Source organism: Onychostoma macrolepis, chromosome 09 (genome assembly GCF_012432095.1).
Source record: "Onychostoma macrolepis isolate SWU-2019 chromosome 09, ASM1243209v1, whole genome shotgun sequence".
Taxonomy (NCBI): Eukaryota; Metazoa; Chordata; class Actinopteri; order Cypriniformes; family Cyprinidae; genus Onychostoma; species Onychostoma macrolepis.
Window position 1 is genome coordinate 13,339,460 of NC_081163.1, and position 15,854 is coordinate 13,355,313.

Below are 15,854 nucleotides of genomic sequence, written 5' to 3' on the forward strand. Positions count from 1 at the left end.
TTAGTTTGATTTATATTGTGCTTATATATATATATATAAATATATAGATTTCAATCATCGTTCAATGACGTGAACTTATGTTCTACACTGCTGTTATTCTGTGTTCCATCGCTAGGGCTAACACCTGTTTTGTGTGTTGTGTTTTACTGTCACTCTTTTAGACTGTTTTACACTGTTTCTTTAAGAGCTCCTTTGATTAGGTTCAGTATTTTTGTGTTCTGATAGAATGGAAAGCTCTGGCAATACAGCAGTAAACTACAGTGTCCAGTGCCATATTTCATTCATCACATTGGCTGTAATTATCTTTGCTGTGTTTTGTCCTCCTTGAATCTTCAGGTTCAGCAGCACCGTCCACCTTAAAGGCTTTTTAATATCATTTTTATGAATGCCAGGAAGACATTGTGAATCTATAAAAAGCATGCTGGGACTTACAGCCTTTGCAGTTGTTTGTTCTTGAGCAGAAATTATCTATCTCTTCTATCTGTCTCTCTCTTTTACTGTTTATCACTACATCTGGTACACTCTGGTTGTGTATTCATTGTTTAATTTGATTTGGCTCCAGAATTATGATAACTCTTATAGGGACAAAATACATAGTCATGTCATTTTATTTGCATATATATAATAATAATAATACATTTAGCAACATTGTAGATATTGTAATACCCCCTATTTTATTAATTTCTGTGAATCAGTTCAAACGGTCAGTTTCAGTGAATCAATCCAATAAGCAATTTTTATGCACATACTTGAAGACTTCTGATTTATGAGCCATAATGCAAACAAATAATTAAATCATTGTTTTCAATCAATTCAGTCTGAACCGATTCACTGAAATGAACCAAAGTTACCAATTCTAATGCCTATTTTGCTACTGAAATTTAACAGTCTTATTCTCACAAGTTGCGAGGATCACAAAAGTCTTAAGTCAAGTCAAGTCACCTTTATTTATATAGCGCTTTTACAATACAGATTGTGTCAAAGCACTTAACAGTATCAAATTGGAGGATAGAGTGTCAGTAATGTATAATGATAAGATTAAACACTCAATTTTCAGTTAAAGACATTTCATTATTGAATTCAGAGATGTCATTGTCTAGCTCAGTTTAACTAATAACCAAATCAAAGCACATACAAATCATAACAGTATTTATGATCTAACTTAATTTTATATTGGCAGCAATATATTACATACAGAATATATCAAAGAGTGCAAAGTTAACATATCTCTGAACTGTGTTTAGTCACCATTAATTAATTAAAAAGCCGAAAACTAAACTTTTGTCTCAGTATGTCGCCGTATAATTTCACTTGATTGATGTTTGTTAGTTCCTTTTCAATTAATATGGAAGTCCTCATCCTGAGGCGTAGGTTTGGGAAGAATATCTGCACTCGTGAACTCTCTGCAACCTTCAAAACTCTCATCTGCTTTCAAAGAGATTGCCATACATTTCATTCTTTATAGAGCAAGAGAGAAGGAGAGAGAGGCTTCATGGTTGCCATTGAATTGAAGGTCTTTCTTGCGGTTGTAAATTTCCCGAGTGATTGTGAGAATATTTCACCCCTTTATTAGTTATGGCGCTGTGTGAGTGATGGTCCTCATTCTTCAGCAGGTACCCTGTGTTTCACAGACTAATATAATTCTGTGTGCACAGGTTGATTTGCTTGCTTACCTTCGTAGTGTGATATATACGTTCATCTTTCTCGTTTTTGGCTCTATAAATGGGCCGATTGTTTGCGTTCGTCTCAGTCCTCTTTATTTACCGCGTCAGGGTGACTGATTGTTTCCATATTCTCCTCTGTGCCTCTGTGTCTCATGTGCTATATTGCAGAAGGAGGACATTAAATGTTAATGCAGTTAAAAGAGAAACACATTCTCCAAAACATTCAAACGGTTAATGTGCAGTATATCTTTCCCTGGTGTATGGAAGACCCCCAGAATAACTGAACGAGACAGTATCTCTGACACACAAACTGTTGTAAAAATACTTTGCATCAGACATGAATGGATCTGTGTCGAATAATAGAAGGTGAAACATTTATTTAACTACAAATGTTCCAATTGTGCTGTTAGATGGATAACTGGATATCACACAAAGCATTGAAGCTATTTCAGCGTAACTGTCATGATTTTGTATCAACCCACTTCTAGTGGCTTTATACATGTGACATGACTGCACAATGATAATGCATAATAAAACAGTACATCCCCAAGAAAGAAAATGTAATCAATTATTCACCCTTATGTTGTTCCAAATCTGTATGGCTGAAGTTTTCCTTATAGTGCAAGCAAATGGAATTTTATTTTATTTTATTTTATTCAGTGCGTACTGCTTGTGTAATAATTATAACCTGGTGTTTATTGTAGAAAATGCTCAACAGATTACTGGATGTTTACTATTTAATTTCTTGCTTTTATTTATTTATTTATTTATTTTTGTATTCTATAATAGCATTACAGAACAGAATCAAGAATTTTTAGCTTTTTTAAAAACACATATCGGCTTCATTTCAGCATTTAAAAAAAGCTATATCGATTAACCACTAATTTATAGTTTGTAGTAGAGAATGTAGTGAAAATTATAGGGAGAACAGCAGGGAACAGGAGAAAGTTGCGATCCAGATATTAATTCTTCTTGTACCACGGTTCAGTGTGTCAGGGTTCAGGCTTTGTCATGATGCGCTGCCCATCTCTTCAACACACACGTTCACACACAGAGTGCATAGTGGAAGATAAAGCGGGCCGGAGTCCAGGGGGACAGCAGAAGGTCAGCAGTGTGTCTGTGTTTGTGTTTATCTGTCAGAGGAGATGAGCAGGATTGTTCAGGTGCTGGACGTCTGTCGTCGGCTTGGCCCCTGCTCTCCTTACTGCTGGAGCCGGTCGACATGTTTTATTACTCTGAAAAATTACGGCAGCTCGGTTAACCATCACCATAAAATCTTCTGTGCTTCACTGAGAGTGTCATATGTGCGTGCCGTGGAGTGTTTCGTGAGAAATTTGGCCACTTGTAGACACTTGTAGTTACTCGTGGGAATGTCCCAGGGGAAGGCTTCCAAAGAGGAAGCTGGGTAGAGATAGAGAGTAGCGAGTGTCCAGACTGTGTGGGAATGTTGTGCCAAACATTCAAGCCAAGCTGCCTCTTCTCTGTGAGTAAATCTCACCCTCCGATTTCAAAGATTTTCTTTCTTAGATGATCAAGCTGCATCTCAGATTGCTGTTGCATCATATTAAATGCATTATCCTCATCATGAGTGTCCCAGATTTTCCCATAATTCCCTAAGCACCCCACCCTTGAAACACAGGCTTCAAACACCTGGAGCAGACGGATGAGGTGCCACATGATGACCTGCACCATTCAGATATTTGTAACTGAATAAATTCAACATATTTTTTAGCTTCAATACAAAGGAAATTGTAGAACCAACTGTTCTTATTTAACTTTGTTCTGTATTTAATATAACCTTATAAATGTCTTGGCCGCCACTTTTGAGCAGTTTAATCCAAATGAAAGATTTATTATTATTCTACTGACCCCACACTTTTGAACAGTAATGTATTATTTAGATAAATGCTACTTGGTTTGACATTTTGTTATTTTAATAGCATGATAGCACAAGCAGAGTTTGCAAGCTAAACATTTCAAGTTGAAGATAAAATGTCTGTTCGTCAAACATTAGTGGATCATAGTTAATGTCAAGTGTCATAAAAACACCTTATTTTATTGCTTTTATTATGGGCCTTATTTTTTCCCTTTAAAAAGTGCTTTTGCTGCATTGGCTCCCATAACTTAAAATCCGATCTGCAGTGCCTGAATGGTGGTTTAGATAAAGAAGATCCATGCAGTAGTCTGCATAAATCACTCAGGGGAGTGTCTGGTTTATGGTTTATCAGTAACAAGCATCTGGGCTGGTCGGTCTGATTGATGTTTGCTCTCTTGGATAGACTACTATTACTTTTTGTTCTTGCTGACAGAGAAGAGGTTCAACTGAGCAGATGTTGGTTTAAATGTTAGCATGTCAAACATAGAAACAGAACATCCATCAACTGAAGTTTTGCAGTGAGGTGGAACTTGTGTGGATTTTAATTATAATGTGATGTAGTTTAGTTTGCATTGCAACAAGCCGACCTCACACATCAGACAGTATTGTACTGTACACGTCCCTCCAGTCTGTGTAGCTTCACTGTAATCTGCAATGATATACTGTACAGTAAGAGGTATTTCCCTGCTCTTGCCAACTGGGTCACAACTGATGAAAAGTCAGGAAAGGAGGCGGGGGAGGGGGACTTTCCGCTAGGGAGGAAGTGCGTAAGTTCAAAAATAAAACACAGAGTAGTTTTAGGAAAGAGCGAGGTACTAATGCAAGCACATGTTGTAATGCATTTTGCTATTCTGAGTCATGCTCTTTGTGGTTAGTATATATCCAACACTCTGAGGTGTACATTTCCTGTTCTGTCTGCTCTGTCTTTTAAACACAGCTGTTTGTTTTATGGTGGTTGAGCTAGTATACATTGACATTTTAGCTTTGAATGCCATAAATAAATATAATAAAGCTGTCTCTCACATGCTAATTTCATGCTAATTTCACTGTGACACAAAGCATAGGTTAGTCTTTTATTTGATGCTTTTGAAGCCCAACAGCCTCTCCAAGTGCTTGATAGTAGAATTTACTAAAAAAAAATCCCAGTTTTTCAGGTTTTAAATAAAAATGTGGAGGATAAATAAAGGAATTATTAATTTGTTTATTTATTTATTTATTTATTTAAAAATATCAAGAATTACTAATTCTGGAGGGGTCGGGAGACTTGTCTCTTCATAAAACATTCAATAATCTGAGTTTTAAAGAGATTTATTAACCTTGTCATGAAAGTCTTTAAAGGGCCTCATTATGTCATTTCCTGTTTCATGGTCTGTGCATTGGTTGCACAGCATGACTTTGTGACAGACTATATATATGTATATATATATATATATCAGGGCTTGACATTAAGCATTCTCATGTGGTTGTCCTTCGGACAAGTAAATTTGTCATTTACTTGTCCGAGTATAAAAGTTACTTGCCCGGAAAGAAAAAAATTAAGTTAAATTGAGTTATAAATATAATTATTTATTGTAGTTATACAAAACACATTTAGTTTATTTAGATTTTTCTTTTTAAATGAAATAATGAACAAAATAATAAAGTGTGATAATACTATTGGGGGGGGGGGATCGTTGATGTTGTTATTGTGGATAGAGTCTTTAAAACAGCTCTATTCATTTATACTGTTATCAGCACATGTTGAAGTAGATTCGTCTCTTGTCTCTGAGATAATATGCGCTGTTAATGCAGCGTTAGAAAACTCCGTCAGTTTTTTTACTTTCACTTTCTGTATGACTGAAGTTAAGACGTTCACCGGCATAACTATTGCGCAAAGTTTGCACGTTGCTTGTGTGATATCCATTGGCTCACCTTCATGGTTTAAAACTACATGAATACATGAAAGAGGAATCAATTCGGTATGCCGCACTGTCTGAAACACGCACGCCAGCGCACTTCGGTGTGTGCGGTACAGCGCGCAAGTAACGAATTGAGTTCTGTTTCGTTTCTTCTTGTGGTTTTAAATAGATTGAACGTGTAAATTGGCAAATTAATTTGCGAATCACACCTGGTCCGTATATCACGGATCAACTGCAATCCGTTTAAGCCCTATGACAGATCAGAGCAATCTTTTATTTACTAATTTAACCATCGTCAAATTGCTACTCTATATCAATCGCATACAACGAAAATAAAGAGTAATTAGAAAAATCATTTACGCACAATAAATAACAGAGCGTCATATCTATACACATTTTCCCCAGAACTTTCTCGCGACCCGGTAGGAATTCTTCCACGGCCCGGTGGTTGGGGACCTCTGATTTAAACGGTTGATTCATTCAGGCACAAAACACCGTCATGTTGCTCAGAGACGCAAAACAGCGCTGTGGCTGTGTTTGGAGTTATTTTTGTTGGTGAATAGAGCAAAAACAGGCAATATGGTGTCTAAAACGTAAGTCTCTTAATGTTAACTTATTGTTTATTGAACTGTTATCACATTTGTAATCATGATGGTTTTTGAAGCAAAAAAAAAAAAACGGCGTTCGATCTTCGTGTGATATTAACTATATTAAATGATATAAATAGATACATTTTCTTCCCCCATATCTTGAATTTTCTGATCATTCTTCATGCATTGTAATACTGAATCATGCAGTGAAAGAACGCACATGAGCTAGTCTAACCTAGACGACTTTACGTAATTATGCGTGATTCTTGCAATATATACTCGTTAAAACAGCAATTACAAAATTATCGCAAAAGTAAGTAAGTTTCTCTTTCACTTGCCCGTCCAAAACATTCACTTGTCCCGGACAAGCGTTAATGTCGAGCCCTGTGTGTATATATATATATATATATATATATATATATATATATATATATATATATATATGTATATGTATGTGTATATGTATGCATGTGTGTGTGTATATGTATGTGTATATATATAAATGCGTGTATATGTATGTGTATATATTTCGTATAGTTCAGTCATGAAACTCTAGATGGCGCAGGCTGACGGGTATTAACGTAACTGATAATATTCACAGCGTTAAATGACTTGGCACAAGCTGATTGGTTCATGTTGTATACGCAGCCAATGAGCTTGCTGCTTTACATTTAAATGGCTGAGTAGCATTCACTTGAGCATTTGCAGCGCGCTTTCAGAGTTCCTCTGAAACCCACCACCTTCCCCAGCTCCATCTGTATAGATCTACTGCGGGTTATTTTATATGCCATTTGTGCAGTAGCAGTATGTCTTAAATACTCACAGCATTGTATCGCCGTATGTATTGGCAGTAGCAAGTTCCCGTACGTCTTGCAGCAGCAGCAAATATCTACAACTACAGCAATAACCAGCAGCAGCAGCAGCAGCAGCGTAGCAGATTTATTCCGCCAAGACCAAACACATTAACATTGTCATGATTATATGAATACATCAATTGATCTGTAAAATTTTTTGACCCTTTATTGAATGATTTTTATCCATGTAATTCCTTGATCAAAGCATATGAGACATGTATATATGTGAATCTCACATCCCATTCACGGCACCAAAAAGTCTATGTGGAACTTAAGAAGTTGAGGAACTGTGATTGTTAAACTGTGGACTATGGCCCTGCTCTGAGGAAACACACAGCATGCTAAGACTAATGCGGTTCACATATGCAGAATACTTCATGCATTTCTTTCTCGGCCAGGCTCGAATGTGTTCACACGGCTCATCTGACTTGTTAAACAACTGTTTTTACTGTCTTCTAATGGCTGTGTGATTCTTGAATGCCAACAGTTTTAATAACAGATGAGAAGAGCAGCGGTTTGTGTGCGGGGTCATCCACACAGATGTCTGTTTGTGCACTCTTGCACATTTTTGCTAATTGTGCGAAATCCTGCATCTGAATTACTGTATAAACTAGTTTTAGTCGTGAAAGATGCAGATGTGAAATATGGTGCTGAGCCTGACTTTTTTTTATTAAATTGGGATATTACAGACAATAAACGTCTAAATAAAATACACCATGTTTAAATTTAGCATTTTTATCAAACCTTTGCATACGAGTGCTTTTAATGTTGCTAAAAATAATAGATTATTTTGTAGAAAATTAAATTAAACTGAAAATGATCTTTTGATCCTTTATTAAGCGTAGTAATTCTGAGTGGCTTCCTGGGTGAAACAATATGTACTGTAAAAGAAGTGCTATATCAATAAACTGAAATTAGCCTATATTTTTGTCTTGCTGTAGATCTGAAGAGGGAAGCAAGCATCTGCCACATGCTGAAACATCCTCACATAGTGGAGCTTCTGGAGACCTACAGCTCTGATGGGATGCTCTACATGGTGTTTGAGTTGTAAGTCTTTCATTCTGAGCAAATCCGCACTTGTTTTATCATTCCATTGTTCTTTATCCACATAAAATTTGAAATGCAATGAAAGTCCAACACATCCATGTGGTTTTAGTGTATGTGAAAGGACTTTTGTATTACATCAAGGTTATTTTGAAGCATATTGTGACGAGGTTGGGTCAATGAACTCTAAAAAGCATCTCAAAACAAGGCACGAGCATGCTGTGCTCTGTCCTGAGTAGCTTGTGCTCGCAGCGGTTTTGGAATAGGGTATAAGTTTAGTTGTGTGGTATAGAGTGAGCTTTTTAATTCCTTAAATGCTAAATGCTCATATGCTTATCTAAAATGCAGAGCTTTTCTCAAATAACTTTCATGCAGTGTGAGTTCTTATCTGGAGAAGCGCAGCTGCCTCTCAAGGGATTTTCTTTAAAGGCCTTAGAGACCCGAGCCGACACAAAAGCAGGGTCTTCCAGACTTCTGCTGCCCCCTGGAAACGACACCGTTAAAGCATTGGAAAGATTTTCAATCAGAAAAGTATTCATTTCTGAAAATGGCCACACTTAACCCAGTCCATAATTCATAGTTCAATTTGTGCTCGGAGATAATAAGCAAGTACCAGCGAAGCAAAAGTCACACTTGAGACAGGCCTTGCAATAAATGTCTCCCACACTGAAAGTTGCGAAATAACAACACTGTCACAGTTATCCAAAAACTGTTTTTAAAACGCTGTTTTTAAAGTTTCATATACACCCCTATGGGGGAAATTTGGATGAGACTTCAGTGTAGGCAGGGTCACTCTTATCTTACAGATTTGTAAAGTTAAACCAGAAGTAGATTTTTAAAACTGATTGTGCCAGTATTTGACGTAACATTGCTGATGAGTTTCCTGACTTGTTCTGTCTTTCAGCATGGATGGAGCAGATCTCTGCTTTGAGATTGTGAAGAGAGCAGACGCTGGTTTTGTTTACAGTGAGGCAGTAGCCAGGTAAAGAACAATTGAGGACAATTTCATCCATTTGCTGCTCCTGTGCTCTTCTTAAAGTTGTAGACTGAGATTTCTGTGTTAAAAGTGATTAAGTGATTGTTTTTTTTTTAATCAACTTTTTATTGTTTTTTTTTACACGCAACATCATAACATCCATAAAAAAAAAAAAAAACAGACGTATAATCAATATTTTAAAGAGTCCAGTCAAAAGGGAGAGAGAGAAGGAGGGAAAAAAGAAAAAAACAAAACAAGTCATTCCTTTATATAATCAAGTATGTTAAAGAAAAAACACTGCCAAGCATCAATAGTAGAGGGCCATTAATTCACGCTGTTGTACATTCACAAGTCACTATTTTCAGGATGCTATGCATCCAATATGTTTTTCCACACATGTGCGTCGTAAACCAGTTCTGAATTATTGTCTTCTTCGCAGCCGTCAAACCAGCAAACAACAAACAACATTCTCTTTTGTATTAAGCTTATACAGAGACCAGAATCATCATAAGGAAGACATAAACTTGGGTTAGCAAAGTAATCAATTTGTAGGAAGGAGGCTAAAACCAAGTTTACATGTGTCCATAGATTAATGACGACAGGACATTCCCAAAACATATGAAGAAAATTTGGTTGTAGTTTCATTTTGAATCTTTTGTAAGGAGTTATGTATGCTCTATGAATGACTTTGAATTGAATAAGACGATAAGCTAAATTTTTAGATGTTAAGCTGAGGTTAGACCACACTTTCGACAGATAAATTAAGGTCAGATAATTCCCGATTCCAAATAGATTTAATAGAAAGAGGTTTTGTAATGCAATCCATAATTATATTATATATTAAGGGCCAAAAAGAAATTTTTTTCATCATTTATTCACCTTCATGTAGTTCCAAACCTAGTTCCATTTTCTTTCTAGTCAGGGAGACAAGACCAATGAAGTTTGAAATTAATATAGGTTTCTGCCTTTCCCTGCTCTCATTCTTTTTTTAGTCACTACATGAGACAGATCCTAGAGGCTTTGCGGTACTGCCATGACAACAACATCATTCACCGGGATGTGAAGGTAAGTTCAGTGGTGTCTAGTGCTTTGGATGACTGCTGACACATTGATATGTCTTAGCGGTTTTCACATTTTTGCAACTTCCCCCTTCTATCGTATGGTACCATCCTACCATCACGCTGAAAGAATAAACTGGGCTGTTCTCTTTTCTCATAAATAGCCTTCAGCTGTCAATACAAGGAAATTAAACAGGAAACTATTATAAAGTGCTGACGATCAGTTGCTTACAGAAAGAGCTGAAATCACAACCTAGAACTATAGAAAACATCAACAATCGCCCATGCTTACAGTTACTAATGAAAAAAGTGATATATATGCTTCTATGCTAATAAAAATAATCAAGCCAGGACATTTGCTTTACTTACAATGAAGTTTAAAAAAAAAAAAACTTTATTCTCAGTGTTTGAATTTGTTAAACATGTAACAGGCTTTTGAATACAAACCTCAAACATGTACAGTAACAAAACTTCTGAAAGAAATGTGACAAAATTAAAAAAGTTAAACATGAGAATAAAATACTTTGCTAAATTTATTTTTACTGCTCAAAACGTTCTTGACTGAGAAATAATATTTGGCATTGATCAGACTTAATTGTTGGATCTTACTTATTCTGTCTCGGAGCTGTGTTCAATAAATGCAAACACAAACTTTAGTAAACTTTAGACAAAGTGTGTTACGAGTAGTATCAGTATTGTGGATTTTACTCGCGTTATGTATCTAGATTTATACTGTATATGTGATTTGCAAGAGAAAATTAAGCATTTGCATTTGCCTCAGTGAAATGCAAATCTACCATCACCAGCCTCAGGGCAATCAGATCTTATTAGAACAAAGATGATCTTGATGACAAAGGTCTGTGAATCATAATTTTCTCCTGTCACCCAGTCTTCACCTGTAATTTTTTTAGTATTTTTTTAAAAGAAATTAATGCTGAAAGGATGCATTATATTGATCAAAAGTAACAAAGACGTATAATGTTACAAATAATTTCTATTTCTAATAAATTGTATTCTTTTGAACTTTATTCATCAAGGAATGGAGGAAGAAAGATTTCACTTTTATGATCTTACTCATACATTAATATTGTTCTTCGTCAATTGCTTTGTATGTTTAGTAAATGCTCCAATGATGTGATACTTCACAAAGCAACTTTTTACGTTTTCTGTCTGGATACACTGAGACTAAGATTTGCCTTTTAATTTGACTGACTATATTCTGACGAAATGGCTTTATCGAGCTAGCTATCTGGCTGAGATTAGAATGACAATGAAAAAGCAAAATAGGTAACTATAATCTTGCTATTTTATAGGAGTAATGATGCACACGTTGAAGCTCCTGACAGACTGTAATATTTACTGTCTGTAAAGTAATGGCCTTTAATGCTGCTGTCATTAGAAACGTAGCCATATGAGTGTGCTGCAAAAAAGTAAAAGCACCATTTGCAAGCACACATACTTTGTTTACACAACTACAGTAATGGAAAGCTCATTACATTTACCACAGTAACCAGCATGCAAATAGAAACCGGAAAGTGGGTAAATGTAATGTAACAAAAAAGCAAACAAGCAGCCCTGCAAGACCTGTAACAATAACATATTTGAAAAACAACCTGAAATTAATATAGTCATTAAAAGTAAAAATGACACATGCTGAAAATGTGAGAAATTACATCATTAAAAAAAAATGTCATTTACCCACCCCATGTCATTCCGAATGTGTGTGGCTTTTTTAAAGTTGTTATGAAACAGAAGTGGCAACATACCTTTTCTTCCATATCATATGTCTAAATGAAAAAGCTTATCAAAGAAGGAAAAATTTAGTACAGGGACTTGCTTCAAATCAATGGTTTGGGATTGGAAGCAAGTTTCTAGTCAAATGTAAGAAAGAGGCAGGTTTTAAGTGGACTAAATGATTGAAGAATTGGTGAATGTCCATTTCATGCTGACTTTGTGCAAGACAAAAAATAGACACTGAGAAAAAAAAAACCACTGACACTAAAGAAGAAAGAAAGTCATCGATGTTTAGAATGACAGGGGAATGAGTAATTGATGAACTAGTAATTGATGCTAAACTATCTATTTGCTCCAGCGATTCTAAGTGGTGTGGGAACGGAAGCATCAGTCTGACTTGTAGCTGCTTTTCAAAACATCTGGTTACTTTATAGGGACTTGCAACTTGCAAAATACTTGTTTACATTGGGTTCCGCTGTGTGCCTCTTCACACATCCTCTTTTATAAAGCATTTCTTAGCACTGCGTCATTTAACACAAGACTTCTCACAGCTTCACATCCATACTGAAGAACAATGGACATGTGGAAGTAATCCAGTTAAAGAAATGCCCATTTATTTAGCTCTGGTTTGTGAAGTTTCTCGCTTTCTTATGTTTGTGTGTGCGTCCACACAACATTTTTCTCACAATGAGACTCCTTTGTGTCAGTGTACAGTTTCCTCTCAAGTAATGTCTAAAGGCACGCACTTGTTGCCTGAGATAACTGTCCCATGTTAGACTTTGATGACTGACTATCATTTGCGCTAGCGCGTAATCTCTAGGTTAAGCGCATGATTACGAAACGTCTTGTCCAGCAGAAAGTACATGATGGGGTCTGTGCTACATCGTAGAGTTGCTAAACAGAGCAGGATGCTCTTCACCTCCACATACATGGACAGTGGATGGCAAGCATCTTTTGGAGGTGATGCAGACCAAGACTGCTTGTTGACGATATGAACGAAGATGGCTTTGTAGATGTGGTGCGGCAGGAGACAGACCACCAGCACCACCATAATGACAACAATATTCCGAAACACTCTTGCATAGACTCGCTGGCTGTCTGAGATGACCGTGCTTCTCCTGGACCTCCAGATGTGCCTGATCACTGCCATGTAAGCGCATAAGACCAACAGGAAGAAGACAAAGAACAGTGAAACAGCCACTAACGCGAAGATATGAGATCCTTCCCCACCAACCTCCACTGCTACGCTGTAACACGCTTCATCTCTGTCGCCGTCATCCACACTCCTAACCTCCCTGATCGAGTACAGCACCACAAAGGATGTGACCGCTATGGCTACAATGGCCCAGGTGACCATGCACAGCGCATAGGCCAGTTTCGCATGTCGTTTTCGGCAGAGGAAGGCACCTGGTAGAACTTTGAGCCACCGGCTTGGACGGTCAGCATGGGAGTGTTGAATCAGTGAGGCGAAGCGACTGAGCGCCACCCAGCTCAATATCATGACGCCAGTGCAGATGTTGATGTGGATCACTGGAGTTAGACCATTTATTGCCATTTGACACATGGTGTCGTGCTGGTGCCATTTGGTCCCAAGTGAGTAGTATGTGGCCTGGAATGGCATGATGAGGCAGAGCAGCAAGTTTGAGATCCCTAGATTTATCAGGTAGATGTGAGTGGACGTTTTGATGGCAATTTTGTGTATGAACACCCAGAGAGAAATAGCATTCCCTGGAAGGCCAGTGATAGACATGATAGTATAGATAATGGGCAGAACTACACTTGTAGTGGATGTTTGGCACAGGTGAGATTCAGCATGTGAATCGTTTGCCATTGGGCTCTCGGAAAAAGAGATTCCCATTAGCTGAGGGAAGAAAAAATTTAAATGTTATATTATTGTTCAAAATTAGTTAAGGACACAATAAGATTTTACTTAAAACGAAGGGTTTACTGTTAGTACATACAGTGAGTGGAAATGACATTCTAATGAAAACCTGAGCTTTCTTTCTCCTTTATTTACAGAAGTAACTTTAGATATCGCTTGCATTCCTGTAAATATACTAAACCCAATTGCAGAAGCTGATAAACCACTTTCACAATAAGGCAGCTTTTTTTTTTTTTTGGCATGTACTATATTAGCTGAACATTTTAAACATAGGTGATATCTCTGGACAGAATATCAGGGTAACAGGACATTTTTAAGTTGGCAGATATTCTGTAGTCATTACTACATAGTTTTCTGCAGTAAAGTGTGCATGAGTTTTTACAGCATTTCACAGCAGCCACAACAGCAAAAAATAGGTGTTGCATACTTGTTTTCTTTAGTGAAATTATGATCTGTAAAGTTAAAAATATGTGGACTTTTCATTCAAAAAACGTTTTTACTTTAAAATTTCCAGTAACACTTTAGAACACTTATTCACTATTAACTACAACTTTTCCCTCAATAAATTCCTAATTTACTGCTTATTAATAGTTAGAAAGGTTGTTGTTAAGTTTAGGTATTGGGTAGGATTAGGTATGTAGAACAAGGTCATGTAGAATAAGGCATTAATATGTGCTTAATTACTACTAATAAATGGCTAATATTCTCGTAATATGCATGCTAATAAGCAACTACTTAAGATACCCTAAAATAAAGTGTTAACAAATTTCCTTTTACTTTTCAGTTTTTGTGTTGGTGCTCTAATGGGGATAGTACAACTGAAGCTCAAAATAATTGATGTTAAATATTCACAGTTTCTAAAACAAATTGATTTTGTTTTTATTAGAAAAGTAGTTGAAACAAATATTTTACAGTGTTTTGGTTTTAATTGTAAATGGCTTATTTGTATAGCAATATCAGAGTAAGAATATAATGCATAATATAGGCAATGTAATACACTTACCTCTGTCAATGCAGTCACTGATGTGTGTAACAGGCATCTGTAAATTGCCTTGTTTTGGACCACCTCCCTAGACTGGCTGTCTAACGGAAGTGATGGTCTGAGCACGCCTGATGTTCGCTCAGTTCTCTTTTGCAAGGTTCCTTTCACAGAAGCACTTGCCTTTGATAGCAGAACTACTGTGACTGTAAAAGGTGCTTTTTGTTAACCATTGCTTCACAAAGTAGCTCAAACTCTTTTTTAATAGAATTGTTAAAATAATTAAATAAAATAATAAATGCAGGAGAACAGGTGTTTTTTTTGCTGTTGTTTTTTTTTTTTTTTTGGACAAGACATTTGAGTATCATCTAGAGTTTTTTGTAAAACTTCTAGTTGCTTTTAAAGAAAGATTTTTATCTGTCACATATCTGCTATTGTATGTTTGGTAACACTTTATTTTAGGGTCTCTTAACTAGTGGCTTATTAGCATGCATATTACGAGAATATTAGCCACTTATTAGTACTAATTAACCGCATGTTAATACCTTATTCTACATGACTTTATACAACATCCTTAATCCTACCCAATACCTAAACTTAACAACTACCTTACTAACTTTTAATAAGCAGCAAATTAGGAAATTATTGAGGGAAAAGTCGTAGTTTAATAGTGAATAAGTGTTCCCTATTCTAAAGTGTTACCGTATGTTTTTAGCTGAAGAGGAGCTCTATTGTAAACTATCCCCTGACTTTATTGCTAGGATACCTGTTAAGGATTTTAATGGTCTCCTCACGACCTCTTGTGGTGGAATTGACACATTGCAGTTGAACTATACAAAACAAATTCTAGAATCATGCTAATACTTATATTGATTCATTTTATGAATGCAATTTTTTAGAAGTATAATTTGTTATAGTTTTAGCACACAACAATACCTGAATGTGGATCACAGAGCTGTTTTTCCCCTTATATGTTATAGTGTTTTGGTTTTTTTTTTGCAAAAAAAAAGTCGCGTAATCTGAGTAACAGTACAGCAACTGTAATGCACCAAGACATTCAACAGATTAACCCATCACACAGTAAATGTAAATGATTCCCAGATACTCAAAAAGACATGCTCTTTCTTTTTCTTAATAAAACAAATCCCTTCCAAATGCAAAATCTTTCCCAAATCCATGACCCACATATCAAAAGCATCAGACATCCAGTGTTGTAAAATCAGACATCTTGATGAGGGATACCACTTGTTATTTGGTAAGACCCTCTTCTGGCACAACCACACCAAACACTGCAATGAC

At 36.3% G+C, this 15,854-nt stretch overlaps 2 protein-coding genes across 16 annotated transcripts in view; one reads left to right on the forward strand and one right to left on the reverse strand.

Moving 5' to 3' along the window:
• Positions 1–15,854, forward strand: part of caska (calcium/calmodulin-dependent serine protein kinase a) — a 162,003-nt gene that overhangs the window by 108,966 nt on the left and 37,183 nt on the right. For all 15 annotated transcript variants that reach the window (XM_058786529.1, XM_058786516.1, XM_058786515.1 and 12 more), the window contains exons 3-5: positions 7,824–7,929; positions 8,831–8,908; positions 9,895–9,967. In XM_058786529.1, the coding sequence (XP_058642512.1) occupies positions 7,853–7,929; positions 8,831–8,908; positions 9,895–9,967 (228 nt within the window). In that variant the 5' untranslated portion in view covers positions 7,824–7,852. The remainder of the gene's footprint in view (positions 1–7,823; positions 7,930–8,830; positions 8,909–9,894; positions 9,968–15,854) is intronic.
• LOC131546714 (probable G-protein coupled receptor 82) lies at positions 9,974–14,673 on the reverse strand. Its single transcript, XM_058786542.1, has 2 exons — positions 14,580–14,673; positions 9,974–13,555 (listed from the first exon to the last, which is right to left on the reverse strand). The coding sequence occupies exon 2, from the start codon at positions 13,550–13,552 to the stop codon at positions 12,497–12,499; it is 1,056 nt and encodes a 351-aa protein (XP_058642525.1). The 5' UTR covers positions 13,553–13,555; positions 14,580–14,673; the 3' UTR covers positions 9,974–12,496.

Excerpts from the sequence above, each read along its gene's own strand:
- LOC131546714 (XM_058786542.1), bottom strand. The coding sequence starts at position 13,552 with ATGGGAATCTCTTTTTCCGAGAGCCCAATGGCAAACGATTCACATGCT.